Source organism: Aedes albopictus, chromosome 1 (assembly GCF_035046485.1).
Source record: "Aedes albopictus strain Foshan chromosome 1, AalbF5, whole genome shotgun sequence".
Classification (NCBI taxonomy): Eukaryota; Metazoa; Arthropoda; class Insecta; order Diptera; family Culicidae; genus Aedes; species Aedes albopictus.
The window spans coordinates 168,602,797-168,623,359 of NC_085136.1; the positions used below are offsets into that span (position 1 = coordinate 168,602,797).

The 20,563-nt window shown below is 47.0% G+C and overlaps 1 protein-coding gene across 6 annotated transcripts in view; it reads left to right on the forward strand.

Moving 5' to 3' along the window:
• Positions 1-20,563, forward strand: part of LOC109412137 (protein unc-13 homolog 4B) — a 381,313-nt gene that overhangs the window by 238,198 nt on the left and 122,552 nt on the right. For 3 of the 6 annotated variants that reach the window (XM_062845788.1, XM_062845789.1, XM_029862210.2), the window contains one exon: positions 4,794-5,517. The exons of 2 other annotated variants lie outside the window; for them this stretch is intronic. In XM_062845788.1, the coding sequence (XP_062701772.1) occupies positions 4,794-5,517 (724 nt within the window). Of the gene's footprint in view, positions 1-778; positions 997-4,793; positions 5,518-20,563 lie in introns of those variants that run through there. One more of the 6 variants, XM_019685780.2, reaches the window with a different exon arrangement.

Sequence of the window (20,563 nt, forward strand, 5' to 3'; positions counted from 1 at the left end):
CTGATGATGAGGTGCGAATCGAAGCGAAACACTTTCTACCACCTGTCATCTATATTTACTTTCATGCCCAAAACAGTCATTACCAAGTCAACAGCTTTTCCCTTTGGATTGTATTGCTTTGTGCATTAGTGCAAATCGAAGTGATTTTCAGTTTATTTCTTCGGTGGGTTTGTTTTGGTTCTCTAATCAAAACTGACAGCATTGCGATTTAAAAGGAAAAGAATTTCCAATCATGTTGATTGGGGCGTTGAATAGTTAAGGGATTTTTCCCTTCCATTCAGCGTGCAGAATTTTTACCGTGTACGACATTCACCTAAGCATGAGATCATTTTTTTGTTTATCTCTTGTCGAGATTTTGAACACATTTCGCCAAAAGCATCAACTATTTGCTTTTTTACAGTTATGAAAACAATGCGTCATGCAGCGAAGCCAACAAAATAATGCCCTTACATTCGTCAGTTTCTGGAACTTTTGTATGTTTCATCCAAACCAGTTCGACCCTCATTCGCCACCATTATTTGACTGATAACATTCAGGGCGGAAGTTCACACGTTCTGGAGAGTCGTTTTTGTTTTAATTACCCCATGTGTGCTGCCAGGCAGGCAGGCAGGTACCAACAAAGAACAAACGCCAACCGATAGTTCTATTCCGACTAGCACGCTCGCCGACATTCGCTTCCCGCAGTTTTCAGTTGGCTCGGTACGAAAGTGAATGGCTTTTTGTTCGTCTGTTCGCGCGCGGATTGACGAAGAGACGGATAGACGGATGCGCGGTCGTCGCCGTTCGGTAGCAAATGTGCGGACTTTACGAGATATTCAAACGAACGCTTCTGGGTTGGTTCGGTGATGTGGAAGACCACGCCGTCTGGATCGGACGCAAGCTATCCGAGAATCCATTGTATGGACGTTGTCTGGCCAGTATAGTGCAGTGGGAGCTGGAAATTTTGTCTCAGTGTCAGGGCAGTGAGGGAGGAACATCGACCGCTACCAGTGCAATGTTTGTAAACTTGTTTGTCTGATACTATGGGGCAATGGTGCAGGAGTACATTATTTAGTGACTAAATTATTAAGAATTTTATAGTTACTTAGTGATCATCAATTTAATATCGAGTTTTCGTAATCTTATTGGATTGGCTAGAGTGGTGCCAAATTCCCCTATTATTTGTTCCTCCTTCTAAATCTCCGGTATGCTAATAACAATAATTGACATTTCCTTAGTGTAGGGTATGGACAAATAACCCCTTCCTCCACGCTTCCGGTAGCTGTTCGGTTTCCCAGATCCCGACTATCAGTGCAGAAAGATAGCCATTTTTTTCTGGACCTGCCTTATTGATCTTGAATTATTGAGGGACATCCTAGGAGGCATCCTAGTCTCTCCTCAATGAGCGAGAGACTTGGTAGCGGAAGAAATGACCATCCGCGGTGCTGATGTAGTCATTTCTTTCGCTGTCCTGATTCTCAGTAGCTGCGTTTTCTGCACCATTCAGGTCTTCACCGAAGTGGTGCTTTCACCGTTCCACCTACATCTGTCAAGAGCCTTTGTCCCTGTATGTTTTGGCTGGCGGCACGAAGCCGTTGCAGTTGAGCTTCTGGTAAAAGTTCCGTGTTGCTTTGAAAATCGATCAGTAGCTCCAGTTGTTTCTGCTTCTGCGTGTAACGTTCCTTGTTCTGCCTCCAGCTGCAGCATACCTGCCCGGCGTTCTTCTTGTGCGTATACTGAGGTAACATCCGGTTGTTGCAGTTTCTCCAGCTTGTACTGAGGCGGTACAATACTTTGTTGATGACACAGAGTTTTGGATGCAGCTTGACAACCATCAGTGCAGTGGTCAGAGTCGATATAGGCGCCACGTCCTGACGTGGAAAATGCCAACGAAAAGCAGTTCATCAATCAGAATGCTGTCAGAACAAACGCTTACAGCGCCTCGTTTGGCACTTGCGAGTCACTGAAGATGGCGTGACGAATGCGGCCGAGGCCTACTGTTGAACAGCGAACAAATAATGCAGTTCACGTTCTTCAGTTTACGTTGTCTTGCTCATAGTGGCTTTGGGGTGCGGCCTCCCGGAGTCCTGAATTCGTTCATCGGGTTGGCGTAGCAACCCAATAATGGTCTCAAAAGGGGCTGTTCATAAACCACGTAGACCAAATTTTGGCCATCTTAGAAACCTCCCTCTTTCCTCGTAGACTTTTGTCCATACAAAAATTTGAAGCGTAGACTTAAGCCCGATTCTGGGTTAATGTTACGTGGTTTACCTGGATATCCAGATTTTATCCTCTATTTTTTTCCTTATACTACACGTCTTTCAACACTTCAACTTTAAACTTCAACAATTTCTCCATGTCTTCACACTTCAAATGAGATAACTGTGCGCTAAGCAGAATATCTGACTAAAGATCAGACTGAAGCTCGTTGACCCTGAACATTTGGGCATTGCCCCGCCGTATATCAACGGCGTAGTCTGCCTTTTCTTTTCTTGCTCACTCTTCTAAACAAACACGAGAAAAAGATGGATGAAGAGAGGGTTCATTCGCCCCTGGTTTCATCCCACTCTTTCTCGTGTGTGTCGAGGACAATGAACAAGAAAAAGCAAGCTACACCGTTGCCATACAATCTTCTCACGAAGACCATTCAGTTCGCCTCCCATGGCAGTCCATTTCGCCATCGCCATGACCGCCTATTCGTGCAGTTCTGTACAGCCTGGTGGTGGCTAACGGAACTACCGTCGTCCTTGTCCTTGGTGGTGCAGTGATAGCTGCGTGTGTGAGATTCATGGGGCATTCCTCACTTAACCTAACTACAAATGTTTTATTGTATTCATGCGACAAATCTAATCAATACTGGACATTACACTGACACTTTTCTATAGAATGAGAAAATCTGTTGATCAGATACCCTAGAGGTGGTTCCTTGGGTTATACGAGGGTTGACCCATTAAAAACTCATTCTCTCTCTTCCTCTTTCTCTCCTTCCTCTTCGCAGTATGCCCGTTAGGCATGACTTCGAGAAGGGGGCGTACATGAGTACTCTCTATTGGTAAGCGTTCCACAAGCTTGAGTCCTGGCTAGCACTGTAGCACTGTAGACTACCCGTTGGACTCAAGCTCTCGGATGGAAAGGGGGGCCAACTCAACTTGCTGTTGGTCGCCCCGCCATTTTCTCTGTAGTTCAAGTACGATTCGGGAGACCGTGGAATTAACGGAATCACACTTGTTGCCCCCCCATGCGCATCCTTTCAACAATGTTGTCCAGAGTAATATCTCTACCGCATATCTCCTGCATATTACACCTTTGTTCCACCGAGCGTATGCATTCAAAGAGCACATGCTCCGCGGTCAGTCTGTGCATTCCGGTCATGCGGGGGAGCCTGCGTGTCCGGATCTGTGTAGCACCCATGGCCTGACAGAAATTGTGTCAAGCGAAAGCTCACCTTGCCTTAGGGCCTGCTTGTCGACTTGGACACGCTTGGTATGAGCCTGTGTGTCCATCTACCCTTGGTGGAGGAATGTCATTTCCTTTGCCATTTCAGCCAAGGCGATGTTTAGGCTATCCGCCTCGCGCCTCTTATGCCTCTTATACCGCGTCTTTTGAGACCGTGCGGTATGCGCTGACCACCCTAAGACACATCAACCTAGTGCTCTAGAACCGCATCACGTTTGAATTGACCTCTAGCCAATCCAACCATACAGCGGCGCCATACTGTAATATGCAGACCGCTACTGTCTCGATCAGCTTACGCTTACTCGAGACTATTACCGAGCTATTTGACATTATCTTTGACAATGTCATCATCGCCATGCTTGCCCTTTTGCAGGCATATTCTACGTAGCTTCTGAATTTCAGCTCTCGTCGATCATGACCCCAAATTGCTGCAGTGAGCACTTAGAGATGATCGTGCACCCGCCTGTGGTAACCACTGCCTGTTGTTTAGACTTGCGGTTGTTTACTAGCCCTACCTCCGTGCGCGAGTGTCAACTGTCTCGACCTCATCCAGTCTCCTCTATGCCAATTGCGTGTCAGTTCCATTTACCCTATCGACTCGCCGTATACCACGGGGGTTCTATCATCGGCAAAGCCGACCAGCTTTATGCCCAGTGGAAGTTTGAGCCTCAATACGTCATCATACGCCGCGTTCCATAGTATCGGGCCCAGGATGGACCTCTGAGGTACCCTCGCGGTGATCTTGTAGCTACTCTCGCTTCCTCGGTGTCATACATTAGCACCCTATTCTGGAAGTAGCTCTCCAGTATCCGGCGTAGGTTAACCGGGACTCCTAGGTGGTGTATGGCGCACTCGATGGCCCAGCTGACGCTGTTGAACGCATTCTTTACGTCCAGCGTGACAACAGCATAATAGCGGATTCCTGTTCGCTTCTTTTGGTTATCTCGGTCGTTTTGGATAAAGCCTCAATATCCACCGTCGATCGACCCTTCCGGAAGCCGAACTGGTTATTCGAGAGGCCAGAGTAATCGGGTTTCTCGGTATCTAGTAGAACCAATTTCAAGGATATAAATCGATTTTTGATAGCAGATGCACCATTTTCTTAAAAAAGTATCTTCTTTTTAATTGGTTAAAATATCATTTTATACACCATATTATCTTCCAAATTAGGCCTATTCAACATGCCGTATCTGTATACGGTTTATTTCTGTTTCCTTTGACCGGAGCCCTTCCATCCAAAACATATTGCATCAATGCATAAATAAAATCGTTAATTTCTGTCACAATATTCACACTTCTAACCCATCGTTAAGCCATTCACTAATCACGTTCCTCGTGTTTTGTATACTACTCTACAGATCTCAATATACGTCTCATCAAGGAACAACAATCGATTCGATTATCAACGAGCAGTTAGACCATCAAAGCTTACACGTCGTTCACCACGGAGGGTGCAACTGCTGCTGCCGGTATTACGGACCAGATGCACCAGCAATGCAAGGGCAGCTCACCCTTCGAACGCCGCTGCATGACGCACGCCGTCGAAGTCTTGACCAGAGTAATGAGATCAGTGTGTTCGCCGGGTATACCAATCGGTTAGTGAACGCTCCTAACGGGTACCATTCTGCCAGTGATCAACGGTTATTTAGGAAAAATAATCTCATATCCTATACCAGTGATAGTGAAATGTGGAAAAATAACAAAAATAGAGTCGCGAGTGTTCAGGGAAACGTGCGCATCGAAAACCTGTGGTTCGGATCGCAGCCGGCGTTGAATTGTGTCGATGCAGAACCGAAACCAGAAGATCGATCATTTTCCAGGAAAAACGCGAACCGCAAAGTAGGCCGTGTGAGTCCGTTTGTGGCCGCCCCTCGGGTGGAGGAAGAAGTGGAAGAAGAAGATTTGGAGGAAGAAGAAAACCACAACGTAAAACACCGGCAAGTGGAAAACAATCTATCGGCTGAGCTCGAGCAGCAGGCCTACTTGGTGCTGGGTATGAACAGCCAAGCGCGAAGGCCGTTCAAACGAAAAATATGTACCCCGTTCAACAAGCGGATAACGATGCCACCGGAACACTTCAAGGTGAGTGAACCGCAGAAAGACACATGGGTGGAATGATTGGTTATTTTATTTGCCATGGTGAGGAACTTTTGGAGAAGTAATGCTTAAGAACATTGCACAATTGGAATTGCAAACTGACTGTTTAAAACGCTATCTAATAATTTTGAAGAAATTTGCTTTACTGTGGCAGGTTAATTTTTTTTTATGTGGCTTTGGAGAGTAGAAACCAATAATCAACTAATAACTCGGGTGTGACGTTGATGAAATTCGAAATTTGTTCCAGCCTAATGTTGCACATTATGACTATTTTATACCTGTTATCGATGTCCATCAGCATTTCGTGGTAAAATGCTTAGATATGTTCTCCACATGCTTTTGCAGATTTCGTTGTTGTCTCTACGCTAGAAACCGGATCAAACGGATTAAGATTCAAATTTAGAATATACGAACTGGATTCAGAAGTAGCAATCGGTTGGGCAATAAATGTGTGTCGATCTACTCCATAACCATAGCCTACTCTTTGCATACAAAAAATGCAACTTAACAATACGAGCGCATTTGAAAAATCATCATTCTGGTATTTATTTGACAAACATTATTGACAGAAAATTTATTATTCATATTAGTGTTATTATTTGTTGACAAATGTTAAAAAGTAATGAATGAAGCAAGTTATGATTTATTTGATTATTGCCGTAGATTTCGTCACTTTTGTCAACATCTTGTATCTTACATTGCCACACTTCATTCTCATTGTCTCTAGAAGATGTTAATTCAGTTGTTGAGATATGTTAATCATTTGATTTTGCATAAGTTTTTGGAAGCATGTATTACTACTCTATATCTACCGTTGTAATTCGCATACATCTGCCAGATTCAGCATATTTTAATACCGTCGCGTGGTATGCATATTTAATATTTATATCAATAAAAACGTTACGGAGCCGTGGGTGAACGCTACGATTTGGCTGGATAATGCTCTATAATCCAGAAGTCAAAATTTCACGATTGTTGATGGGCTACAACTCGTAGCGCCGAATGTGAAGCAATCGCCTCCGCTGGTCTCGGTCCTGGGCCAATCTTTTCCAGTCGCCCTGAGCGTTTAGAGTTTTTTGGGCCTCCCCAACAGCAACATGTCAACGTGTGGGCGACCAACCACGAATCCTACGAATTCTTCCTGGTTCTCTGCTGAATAAGGTTCTAGCTTTTCATTTCTCCGGAATACAAGCTTCATGTCCAGCCCACTGCAGTCTGCTGTGTTTTATTCACTTCGCTCATCCATTTCTTAATATACTTATTACAGGCTTGTAAACATTCGACACCTTTCATTACCTTCGTTTCGTTGCGCGGTCGGGTGTCAGCTTACTTTGTTACATTCGTGCGCTACCGCTACCTCTTACACACAACACGAGCGATAGAACGAAGATCAATAAACATAAAAGTGGATCAAATCATCGTCGTCTGACACGATGACATTTGTCTAATTCCAACTTTTCCAATGATTTCAGCCGATTTATGATTGGTAGTACCAGAAGGAGTTGCTGACATTGGGGGCTCCACCTGCTCCGGCCCTCATCGGGGACCCCTTTCTAACCGCGGGCTCGGATCCAATCCAGTAGATCGACGCCACGACAGCAACGCTACAAGGATGCCCCCCCGCGGCCATTTAATCGCTATAAGGGTCGTCGACCGCATGGCACCAGTATGACCTACGTAGCCAAATCCGAACCCTTGGACCACCTCTTGTATAGCGTCTGAACTAGTCATTCTTTGAGTCCATATGCCACCTCCTCTGTAGCTCCAAGACGATGTGGGTGGTAGTCGTCGAAATGACATTCCAGCCAAACTCAGTTGTGTCCAGCCAAAAGAGTTGTGTCCTCTCCGCATGTGGCAAGCATGCGGTCAACCCTGGGGTCAGGCATTGTGCAAAAACGCGGGCACACGAGCAAAACTGTTTCGCCGTTTCCTTTACACCAACACAAACCGGACTTTCGAGAGAACCCGCATGACCGAATCGATGTAGATAATATCGGAAGGTGGAATGTTACTTCCCTAGAGGTCTCCAGTTTGGGTTAAGGCTATGGATCGCCAATCCGGAGACGGCGGGTTCGATTCCCGTTCCGGTCGGGAAAATTTTCTCGACACCCTGGGCATAGTGTATCATTGTGCTTACCTCACAATATACAAATCCATGCAATGGCAGGCAAAGAAAGCCCTTCAATTGATAACTGTGGAAATGCTCAAAGAACACTAAGTTGAAGCGAGGCAGGCCAAGTCCCAGTACGGTGTAGAGCCACAAAGAAGAAGAAGAAGAAGAAGAAGTTACTTCCCAATGGCGCCGTTTAATTCCGGGATCAACTTATGGGTCCATCTTCCTTTGGTGGAACTGTCCCTCGCGCGCTAATATTTGACTATGGAGCTCATCCTGGCAGTTGCAGTTGCTAGAGGCTCGGCGGTTTTTGTAACCGACAGCCCAACTAACAAAAGAAGCTGCGTAACAGCTTATGGAGCAAATGCTTGCATAAAAGTGCTTTATCAAGCTCTTATGCTAGTTGGGAGGATAGCGTCTGCGGTCGACCTCCACTTCCGGAAGCCGTATTGGCTGCTCGTGAGACCATTTGCACCCTCAGTGTGCCTCAACATTCTATTGAAAATGATCTCTTCGAGCATCTACCCCGACGTGTCGATCAAGCATATTGGTCTATATGCCAACGGGTCTCTGGGTGATTTCCCCGAATTTGGCAATAAAACCAGACTCTGCCTCTTAAAAACTTCTGGGGAAACTCCCTCGTCTAGGCATTTCTGAATAGCAGACCTGAACATCTCCGGAACACCATTAGAACCTAAAGTCTTACATACGCTAAGAAACCTTGCTATCCCCGCAAGTTCCACATCGGTGACCCTCTCTTCATCGCCAACCCCAGTCCCCAGCTATCCTACGAAAGGACAAGGATCAAGGTGCGGAAAAAGCCGCTCGATCAGTATCTCTGGAGATTGCTCTGTAGGAGCCATTACACCTCTTGGCCATCACGATCCTGTAGGCATCTCATTGGCAGAGACCCTCGAAGCAGGCTTCTTTGGTTGCTCTTATCTCAGTCTTCAGCGCGGCTTTTGCAGTGACGAACACCACCCTCGTTCTCGTAGGTAGGCGCAGCACAGGTCTGCAATAGCTTTATTCCACCATTAAGCCGGTGGTCTCCCGTTTTTAGGGTGTATTCGCCTAGGCCCATGCCCATGCCCGACGGTGGATCGCCTCCCTAAATACCCCTTCGTCAAAGTAAGCGAGGACTTGGCATTGACCCAGCTGTATCTTCCTTTACCAGCTGCCTGCTGTTGTTAATGTGTTGTTACTGTGGCGAACCGCCAGGTAATCGTTGTGAGTGTAGCTATCGTCTACTCTCCAGTTTGTTAGGCCAGGACTACAAAAAGTAACGTCAACAATCGACTCCACACCGTTCCGACTAGAGGTACTCTTGGTACCGACATTAGCCAGGACGACATCTAGTATGGCCAGTTGCTCTAGCAGGATCTCGTCGCTGTTTCGTGAAACGGCTTCCCCATTCCACGGCTTAGGCATTGAAGTCACCCGCTATTACCACCGACCTTCGCACTGTCAGCTCGGTCGTCATCCAGTCCAGCATATACGTGAACTGCTCGATCGACCACCGCGGAGGCGCATAACAGCTGCAGAAGAATACCCATGAGAATACCTCGTTTACTTTGGCGAGCACGAAGCCCTCATAGGTAGTAGACCACAACTCCTGGACGGGGTGTTTACCTGTCGTTCATATCGTCACCATCTTTCTAGACCCATCCGCGACCTAGTTGCCGTTGTCGGCGGGCAATTGGTATGGGTCTGCTATGATGGCAATATCCTTCTCACACACAGCAACCGCCTGACAAAGCAGTTGCTGAACTGCGTCATAGTGGTTCAGGTTCAGCTGCGTTATCTGCACTGTGATTCGTTCACTACGGCTTTATTGGAGGCCGGGCACCTTGGACCGCCCGTTGGGTTCCTGTTGTTCACGGATTTCCCGGAACAAATCAAGTAAATACATGGGTGGACTCGTGCAGCCTTGTGCCTCATGCCTTCGGCGCCGTATGGCCAGCACAGCTTGCTCCTGTCAGGGCCTTTTGCAGCTCCATGACTTATGTCCCGGTTCCAGGCACCTGAAGAAATCCTCCGGTGGCTCATGATAGGTCAGTTCGCATACTGACTAGCCCACCTTTTGCTTCGCCACTTTAACGGACTTATTTACGTTCGTCACAGGTAGCTGTATCAAGGCAACCTGTGTTCTTGCCGGCCCCTTCTGTAGCCGAACGGCTGCGGTGGTCACCTGCACGTCGCACTGTTGCCGCAGTACCATGACGATCTCTTCTGATTTAGTGATCTCGTTTAGGTTCTTCACCTTTAGAGTCGCCTCTGCTGTAAGAGCCCTCACCTTGACCCCTTTGACAAAAACCTCTTCCGCCAGACATTTGTAGGCGGCGCCCTTGTGCTCCTTGTCGCGCTTGAGCTCTAGGATCATTTCATCTTTTTTAGGCCCACCCTTCCCAGCTTTCCGGGACGCCTGACTGGGGTCCGACGTGCCAGCATTACTGCCGACCTTTGGGGTTAGTATCCGCCTAGCCTTGCGGGCACCGCCACACAGCTCCCTCGCGAAGGGGATAGCCTTGCTACCCCCTCGATAACTCATTCCCCGGCACGGGTCGCTTGACACCTTGAATTGGGGTTAGTAGTCCTATTCTTAGCCGGTGACTACGCGGCTGACTTGCAAGCGGGGGGAGGAGGGAGGGTTTCGTCAGGGCCCGAAGCTGTTATTTCTAGCTGCCCCGTTTCCTTCTGGCACTTCTTGTCACACCACCTGTTCCTAGGTTGTCTTTAAGCAATGCCTATCACTTTCTGCGCTGCCCTACTCATCACTTAGTGGATAGACTCCCACAGAGTGTTGAAATTATCGTTCTCGTTGATCTTGCTTATCCGCTCGTGTGGCTTCTGGATGTAATCTGCTACCGTACCATCTGCTGAAAAACGCTGCAAAATTAATACTACACGGAATTGCAAGACGGAACACCATGTTAAGGACCACGGGCTCGATCACACTGCGAAACATTTTTTTTTATCTCATTAGCAAACTTACATATCTCTGACCGATTTCGGGCCGCCGAATATGAATCTGGGCTCACATTTTCTCCAACATGTCACAATTTTGCATGGAAAGAACTTGAGATATTGCACTTTCTCCAAAATTTGTTACCAGTTTTTTATTTGAAATTGTATTTATGCAATTCAGTATCAAAATTTATATTTTACATAACTCATTTTGGTATCATAAAGGCCAATTTTTCCGAACTGGTTCATTATGCAACTGAAATGAGTTGCATAATGAAAAATAGTTGTATAATGTTCATAATGCAACTGAGTTGCATTAGGAACATTATGCAACTCAAATGGGTTGCATTATGAAAAAATCATTGCATAAAATTTTTTTTGCAATTTCTCATCGTAACAGGCTGTTTTACCTCACGCAAATCTGACAGGAAAAGGCCTACTTTCCCACACCAAATTTGCAGTGCTGTAATGGTTCATTACAGCACTGATTTGCGTTGCGTAATGAACCATTACAGCACTGTTTTCAGTTTTGATCAACTTCTTGGTGATTTCTGGACGCAGCTTTGAAAAAATGTGACAAAGGCACAGTGGAACCTGTTATGATTAGACTTTCTTAAACATGGCTATGAACATCAGTGTACAGTTTGATGAAAAATTTTGGTAAAAACTATCCTCAAGCGGTAATTTATGAAATTGCAAAAAACGTTGTACGCAACTTGGTGCAGAACTCGATTTTTCCAGCACTCGTCGTAATTATCCAACTCGGCAAGCCTCGTTGGATAAATGTACGACTCGTGCTGTAAAAGTCTTCATTCTGCACCTTGCACTATGGGCCAGAAATCAAAATTTCGCGACAAAAGTCAAAAAAGTTGTTTTTCTAAGATCAATCAATTTTCATATTTGTATGACTGTTTGGGCTATGTTTGATTATATACCGACTGATTTTTTTTTATTTGTAACAAAACTGTATCGTTTTTTGTATGGAAAAACTTCTTATAAGCGGAAATTCTCGATTTTAACCCATATTTAAAAAAATATGATTTGTGGTGAAAAATGTGTCCAACAAGTATAACGCATACATTTCCTAAAAGTAAATTTAGTATATTTTGCATATTTGGTGCACAAATTGCGATGCTTTTAAGTTTAAAAATAAATTTTACAATATTTACTCAAATTTTATGGTTTATTTGCCAATGTGTTCAGAAAGTAGGAGTATTCGACCGTATTCGACATGCAACCGGTCTAGGATGCTGGTTTAGACTCTTCTTTTTCGAATGCTTCCGGACTTTTTTGCGGGAATTTGCGGGAAACCAATTAAGAGTGATTTTAGTGCTTGCTTTAATTTCACAATATTTTACGCTGTGCTTAAATAATCATCCACTCTTGCCATTACGACGCAATGACTTTTTATGATTTGTGAAGCAATATACATAGCAACAAACAACTACTATTCTGGAAGATTTTGTTTTAGATATAAATGTGATTATAAGCTTTTAAGTCAAGCCCACACACTTACATACTCAATGTGCAAAGTTTCGGTATATCAATCCGTGTGATCAATTAGAATTTTAAATTAACTCAACGTACATACATATGTACAGATGGATACATTATTAATGAAATTAGGAACCAATTCACAGCTCAAGTGAGATTCGACCTCACGACCCTTCTATGCTACACAAGTGCTTTGCTGACTTAGCTACCGAGCCAATCAATGACACGGCATTTTAAATATTTCCAGGAAATTTAAATATGTGTATTTATCGCAAATATATCCATCCCACTTGTACATATCTAAAAAGAGCAAGCGTAATTTATTTATGGTTCAAATACCGGCTCCGAGTCATTTGGCCGACTGTCATTTGGGTGATTGCAGCTTGGCCGAACGCCATTTGGCCGAAAAGGTCATTTGACCGAACGCCATTTAGCTGGATGCCGTTTGGCTGAAGAAGAAACGATTGTGCAATTGTTCTCCACGTCAGTATAATTCAAAATATTCGCCTATGATTAAGGAGGAAAAATATCTCATAAAATATTGACAGTTTCAACGCCAACTAATCCCTGAATTGTAAAACTAGAAAGAACAGACAATGATTGGAGGAAGGAAGATGAAAAAATTATTGATGATCAAATTGGCAGCTAGAATGTGAAAAGGGTTCTCTGAATTACTTTGAACATAATTCGGTCAAGCGGCATTCGACCAAATGCCGGACATCTGAAAAACCTGAGCAGCGGATTTTTTCACCAAAAACTTATCCATATTTACATAAATTGAGCTTATTAAAAATCATAGTTGGCCACACGAGTTGATGTACCGAAACTTTGCACTTTGAGTACGTGTGTGGTATTGACTTGAACGCCTACAATCACAGTCTTACCTGAAACAAAGCCCTCCAGAATAATGGTAGTTTGTTGCTTTGTGAAACGTTTCGCAAGCCATAAAGAGATTGAGTCGTAATGGCAAAAGTGGATCTTAGAGAGGATAGTTATTGAAGCACAGCGTAAAACATAGTTTTGTAAAATTAACGTATGCACAAAAATCACTATATCTTGGTTTCCCGCAAATTTCCGCAAAAAGTCCGGTAGCATTCTAGAAATAAGAGTCTCAACTAGCTTCCTAGACCAGTTGCATGTCGAATACGGTCGAATACTGCTGCTTTTTGAACTAATTGGCAAATAAACCGTAAATTTTGAGTAAATTTTGTAAAGGTTTAATTTAAACTTAAAGACATCGCAATTTGTGCATCAAATATGCAAAATATACTAAATTTACAGTTAGGAAATGTAGGCGATATATTTGTTGGGCACATTTTCCACCAAAAAATACATTTTTGCCTTTCTCGTACACTAAGTGTACTGGAAAGGCTATATGTTCACTCCAAAAATGACTTTTCGATAGAAGGCCCGGAGGGTCGAGTCACATATACCAATCAACTCAGCTCGACGAATTGAGGTGATGTCTGTGTGTATGTATGTGTTTTTTTTTTTTTCCTTCTAAACCATAGGGGGATAATCTGCTCAACAGACACCCTAACAGAAGGTTAGGGTAGTGTAGGTCTGACAGGCCGTCTTCTACAACAAAAGTAAAATCCAGGACTACTCTCTCCTCGTACCCACTAAACCATTCCTATGGTCGCCAAACCCTACGTCTCTCCGGAACCACCAAGAAGGTATTGCTTCAGAGAGGGGCTAGTGCACATCGCACCCACAAGGTTAGCTGCGTAGCCTGCAGCAACGAACATCGATGACTCGCTTTGGAGAGTCCATCACGGTAGCATGCTGGCGCTTAGCCAGTTTCCCGAGTGGTCCTCGCCACTCCCTTTGTCCTCGGAAGGCGGGCAGAGTCAACCCCGCCCGCGCCCTACTGCTGAGCGGACATCAAGAACTGATGCCCACATGCAACCCGATCTGACCTGCCCGCAAAGGAAGGGTATCACTACCCTTCAGGCCCTATCAGATGCATCCGTAGGTTGCTGACGGCAGGGTCTCCACCTGCCCCGACCCTTGCCGGGGACCCCTTTCCAACCGCGGGCTTGGATCCAACCCAGTAGACCGACGCCACGACAGCACCGCTACCGGGACTTCCTCTCCGCGGCCACTTAATCGTTGTAAGGGTCGATCTCGACCGCAGGGCACCGGTATGACCTACGAAGCCGACTCCGAACCCCTGGACCACCTCTTGTACTGCATCTGGACTAGCCATTCTCCGAGTCCACGCGCCACCTCCTCTGTAGCTCCCAGACGATGTGGGTAATAGCCGTTGAAACGGCGTTCCAGCCAAACTCATCCCTACACATCCTCTGGACCAAGTTGTCCGGAGTTGTGTCCTCCCCGCATGTGGCAAGCATGCGGTCACGCATTGTGCGAAAACGCGGGCACACGAACAAAACGTGTTCCGCCGTTTCCTCTAAACCATTGCACACTGGGCATTCGGGAGAATCCGCATGCCCGAAACGGTGTAGATACTGTCGGAAGCAACCATGACCTGTAAGGACCTGTGTCAGGTGGAATGAAACTTCCCCATGGCGCCTATTAATCCAACTATCTACCCTCGGTATCAACCTATAGGTCCACCTTCCTTTGGTGGAACTGTCCCACGCGCGCTGCCATTTGACCATAGAGGCCATCCTGACAGTCCTGCGTATGCCTCTTGTGCCGCGCATTTCGAAGCACTCCATGTCCTCACTGATAAGAATGCTGATAGGCACCATACCAGTAATGACGCAGAGAGCGTCGTGTGACACGGTACGGTATGCGCTCGCAACCCTCAGGCACATAAGCCTGTAAGTACTTTCCAGCTTCCGTCGGTAGCATTTAGTACTTAGCGCGGTGCCCCACGCCGGGCCGCCATACCTAAGTATGGATGTAGCAACACTAGCCAGAAGCTTGCGCTTACTGGCGTACACCGCAGAGCTATTGGACATCATCCGGGACAGTGCCGCAATAGCTGTGGAGGCTCTTTTACAGGCATAATCGACGTGGCTACCGAAGGTAAGCTTATCGTCGATCATCACGCCCAAGTGTTTGACGGAGCGCTTTGACAGGATAGTACAGTCTCCTACACAGATCTCCGTCTGCTGCTCCGACTTCAGGTTGTTAACAACCGTCACCTCTGTCTTGTGGTGAGCCAGCTCCAGTTTCCTGGACCGCATCCACGCCTCCACAACCTTGATCGAGTGGTTGGTAGTCAACTTTACCTCCTCGATCGTTTCACCGTAGACTTCGAGCGTAATGTCGTCGGCAAATCCGACAATCACCACTCCCACTGGATACTCTAACCTCAACACCTCGTCGTACATGACATTCCATAACACCGGACCCAGGATGGAACCTTGCGGGACTCCTGAGGTTATGTGAAAGCACTTCCGACCCACCTCCGTGTCGTAGACTAGTACACGATTCTGAAAGTAACTTCCGAGAATCTTGTACAGGTACTCCGGTATCCCCAGACGCAAGAGCGCATCGGCAATAGCAGACCAGCTAGCGCTATTAAACGCATTCCTTACATCCAGAGTCACTACCGCGCAAAAGCGAATTCCCCTCCTCTTAGGCTCGAGTGCTTTCTCGGCGGTTTTTGTAACCGACAAGATAGCGTCTACGGTGGACCTTCCCTTCCGGAAGCCGTACTGGTTACTCGAAAGACCATTTTCGCCCTCGGTGAACCGCAACATTCTATTGAGGATGATCTTTTCGAGCACCTTCCCCGCCGTGTCAATCAAGCATATTGGTCTATATGCCGACGGGTCTCCGGGTGGTTTCCCCGCCTTTGGCAATAGTACCAGGCTCTGCCTCTTCCAAGCTTCTGGGAAAACTCCCTCGTCCAGGCATTTCTGCATAGCAGACCTGAACATCTCGGGAGCCTCTGCAATAGCTACTTTTAAGGCCAGGTTCGGAACTCCGTCCGGACCTGGGGCCTTACCTACGCTAAGGGACTTAGCTATCCCCGCAAGTTCCACATCGGTGACCCTCTCCTCATCGCCAGCCCCAGTCCCCGGCTGTCCTACGAAAGGAGGCCAAGGACTAGGATCATGACGCGGAAAAAGTCCTCCAATGATCCCCTCCAACATCTCTGGAGATTGCTCTGTAGGAGCCATCACACCTCTCGTCTTGGCCATAACGATCCTGTAGGCGTCACCCCACGGGTTCGTATTGGCACTTTGACAGAGACCCTCAAAGCAGGCCTTTTTGCTTGCTCTTATCTCGGTCTTAAGCGTGGCTTTTGCAGCGGCGAACACCACCCGCCGTTCGTTTCGCTCTTCCTCTGATCGTGCTCGCTGCATCCGCCGCCTAGCCCGTAGGCAGGCGCGGCGCAGGTCCGCAATCGCGTCGGTCCACCAGTAAGCCGGTGGCCTCCCATTTCTAGGGTGGACTCGCCTAGGCATGGTCGCATCACACGCACGTGAGAGCACCGCTACCAGCTCGTCGCCGTCTAAACCGATTAAGTTTCGCTCACGGCGGAGCGCCTCCCTAAATACCCCTTCGTCGAAGTATGATGTCTTCCACCTGCGAGGGCTTGGCCTTGGCCTAGCCGCCTCTTCTTCTATCCGCTGTCTGCTGTTATTGTAGTCGATACTGTAGCGAACCGCCAGGTGATCGCTGTGAGTGTAGCCATCATCTACTCTCCAGTTCGAACTACTTGTTAGGCCAGGACTACAAAAGGTCACGTCAATAATTGACTCCGCTCCGTTTCGACTAAAGGTACTCTTGGTACCGACATTAGCCAAGTCGACATCTAAGATGGCCAGTGTTTCTAGCAGGATCTGACCCCGCTGGTTCGTGAAACGGCTTCCCCATTCCACGGCCCAGGCATTAAAGTCGCCCGCTATTACCACCGGCCTTCGCCCTGTTAGCACGGTCGTTAAGCGGTCCAGCATTTGCGTGAACTGCTCGATCGGCCACCGCGGAGGCGCATAACAGCTACAGAAGAAGACCCCGTTTACTTTGGCGACCACGAAGCCCTCATAGGTAGTAGACACCAACTCCTGAACGGGGTATTTACCCGTCGTCCATATCGCCGCCATTTTTCTGGTCCCATCCGCGACCCAGTTGCCGTTGCCGGCGGGTACTCGGTATGGGTCCGATATGATGGCGATATCCGTCTCCCACTCAGAAACTGCCTGACAAAGCAGTTGCTGAGCCGCATCACAGTGGTTCAGGTTCAGCTGCGTTACCTGCACTGTGATTTGTTGTTCACTGCGGCTTTCTTAAAGGCCGGGCACCCTGGACCACCCATCGCATGTCTGTTTTTCGAGGTTTTCCCGGTACAGATCATGCAGATGGGCGGACTCGTGCAGCTTTGGGCCTTATGACCTTCAGCGCCGCATCGCCTACACAGTTTGCGCCTGTCGGGGCCTTTGCAGTCCCACGACTTGTGTCCTGGTTCCAGACACCTGAAGCAAACCTCTGGTGGCTCGTGGAATGTCAGGTGACATACACACCAGCCCACCTTTATCCGCCCTACTTTAACGGACTTTTTAACGTCCGCCACAGGTAGCTGAACCAGAGCTATCTGTGTCCCTGCTGGCCCCTTCCGCAGCCTGACGGCTGTGGCGGCCACCTGAACATCGCACTGTTGCCGCAGTGCCGTGACGAGCTCTTCCGCTTCGGTGATCTCGTCTAGGTCTTTGACCTTCAGAGTCGCCTCATGCGTAAGAGCCCTCACCTCCACTCCATCACCAAGGACCTCTTCTGCCAGCCTCTTGTAGGCGGCGCCCTTGTGATCCTTCTCGCGCTTAAGCTCCAGGATCATTTCGCCCGTACGAGTACGTCTGATACTGCGTACGTCGGCTCCAAGACCCTCAAGCTTGGCGTCGCACCTCATCGCCTTCAAGACGTCCGAGTATTTCGACTGTTCGGTCTTGATGACGATAGCGTCACCTTTTTCGCGCCTGGCACCTGCCTTCCTACGCCTTGGCTTGGCGACCTGCACTTCTGCCTGCGGATTCCCCTTCTTCTTCCTCTTCCGCTCTACCTTTGTCCAAGGAGGGTCCTCTCCTTGGATCGCCCTGCTCTGTGGCTGCTGAGGGCCCACCATTGGTCGCAACCCCTTGTTCCCATCATTCCGGGACGGGCCGGCCTTTTCAGGCCCACCCTTCCCAGCTTTCCGGGAACCCTGGCTGGGGTCCGACTTTCCGGCATAACCACCGGCTTTCGGGGTTATTATACGCCTGGCCTTGCGGGCACCGCCAGACAGCTCCTCACCTGACGGCTGCCTCGCCCGCTTCTGCGAATGCTTGTCACGTTTGTCACGAGCATTCGCTTCCACACTCTTCGGACTACCCGCGAAGGAGAAGGCCTCCGTATGTATGTATGTGTGTGTGTATGTATGTGTGTATGTGTGTGTACAAAAAAACTCACATCACTTTTTGGCAGTAAACCTCATCCGATTTCAATGACCGACGGTTCATTCGACGCGGTATCTGGTCCCATTGTTTCCTATTAAAAATGGTTCGAATCGGTCCAGCCGTTCCGGAGATATGGCCATTTAGGTGTTCCGGAACGGTACCCCAGGAAGGGAACAAATATGAAAATGCATCAAACCTATGCATGCGACACATCAAACCACGGCATTTTCAATAACCTGATGAGCGGTAAGCAGGAAAATAGTCTCAGACCATATCTGAACCGGTAGTGTTCCCGAACCGGTTCTGGGCGTCCCGCTGGAAGTGGCCAAATATGCAATTGAACCAAACCCATGCATGCGACACATCAAACCACGGCATTTTCGATGACCTGATGGATAATGAGCAGGAAAACCATCTCAGACCATATCTGAACCGGTAGTGTTCCGGAACCGGTTCTAGGCGTCCCGCTGGAGGTGGCCAAATATACAATTGAACCAAACCCATACATGCGACACATCAAACCACGGCATTTTCAATGACCTGATGGACAATGAGCAGGAAAATCATCTCAGACCATATTTGAACCAGTAGTGTTCCGGAACCGGTTCCGGGGTTCCCGCCGAAGTGGTCAAATCTGAAAGAGAAACAAACCCGTACATGCGTCACATCAAATAGCGGCTTTTTAGATTACCTAATGAACGGCCAGCAAGTGTTTCGGAATCGGTTTTGAGTGGCCGGGAGAGGCCAAATGTAAAAGTAAACCAAATCCAGGCATGTGACACATCAAATCGTGGCTTTTGCGATAACCTGATGAGCAGTTAGCTAGAAAATAGCCTTAGGTCACACTAAAGACAACTGGTAGTGTTCCGGAATGGGTTCCGAGAGTCCCGTCGAACTCTGCATGTGACACCTTCAATTTGCAGCGTTTTTGGTTAACCGATGAGCAGTTAACAAGACAATAATGTCAGACCATATTTGGTTCAGCCGGTAGTTACCCAGAATCAGATCCGGGTAGTAAAATGTAAAATTTAACCAAACCCATGGATGCGGTGTATCAAATCACGACCAGTCTTGTAAACATTCGACACTTTTCACTACCTTCATTTCGTTGCCGCAGTCGGGTGTCAGCTTGCTTTGTTACATTCGTGCGCTACCGTTACCTCTTACCTACACACAACACGAGCAGTAGAACGAAGATCAATAAACATAAGAAAGAGTCAAATCAATGTCATCTGACACGATGACACGTGAGTAATTCTAGCATTACGCATAGAATCTCAGCCAATTCCGATTATGAATGTTAATATGAGTTTATTCATGCATGTTGCATTGAATACGGCACACAGATGGGCAACATAGCTCTTGTTATGGAAGAAGACAGGAATAACAAAAGCCGAACCGTCTTCCGAAGCCGCTATCGTGGTGAAGTGCATTCGTTTGACATTTTTGTTTCGAACAGTAGCTTGATTGATTGTGTTGCGAATACCGGAGACAAAGGAGGCCGAATATCGACGAAAAGGTTCAAATGACTGTGATCTCTAACAAGACTGTGATCTCTAACAAGACTGATCACGACTTATCGACATCCTGATGGAAAAATAGGGTCAGACCCGGTAGTGTTGCGGGTTCAGCTGTGGCTTCGAAAGTGGTTAAAAGTAAAAGTGAATCAAACTCATACATGCGATATATCAAATCGCGGTGATTAGGTAAAGGTGAAAAATAAGCAATAAAATAATCTCAGACCATAATTGGGACAACCGGTAGTGTCACGGTCCATGACTCATGGAATCAGATTCGGCTATCCCGCCGGATATTACCAAATATAAAAATGAACCAAACCCATATATACGACACATCAGATCGCAGATTTTTTGATAATCTAATGAACAGTTAGCAAGAAAATAGCCTTAGATCACATTAGTGACTAGCTTTTGTGTAGCATAACCAACGTTCATGTGAAAAATTAAATCTTGACTTTGTTTAATGGCCTGATAAACGTTAGGTATGAACAACAGTGACGAATCGGTCTTCACATATGAAAGAGAACAAAATATAGACAAAACTAAAGCGATCTCACCAAATCGTACCATTTCAGATTCCTAAGGTGTAA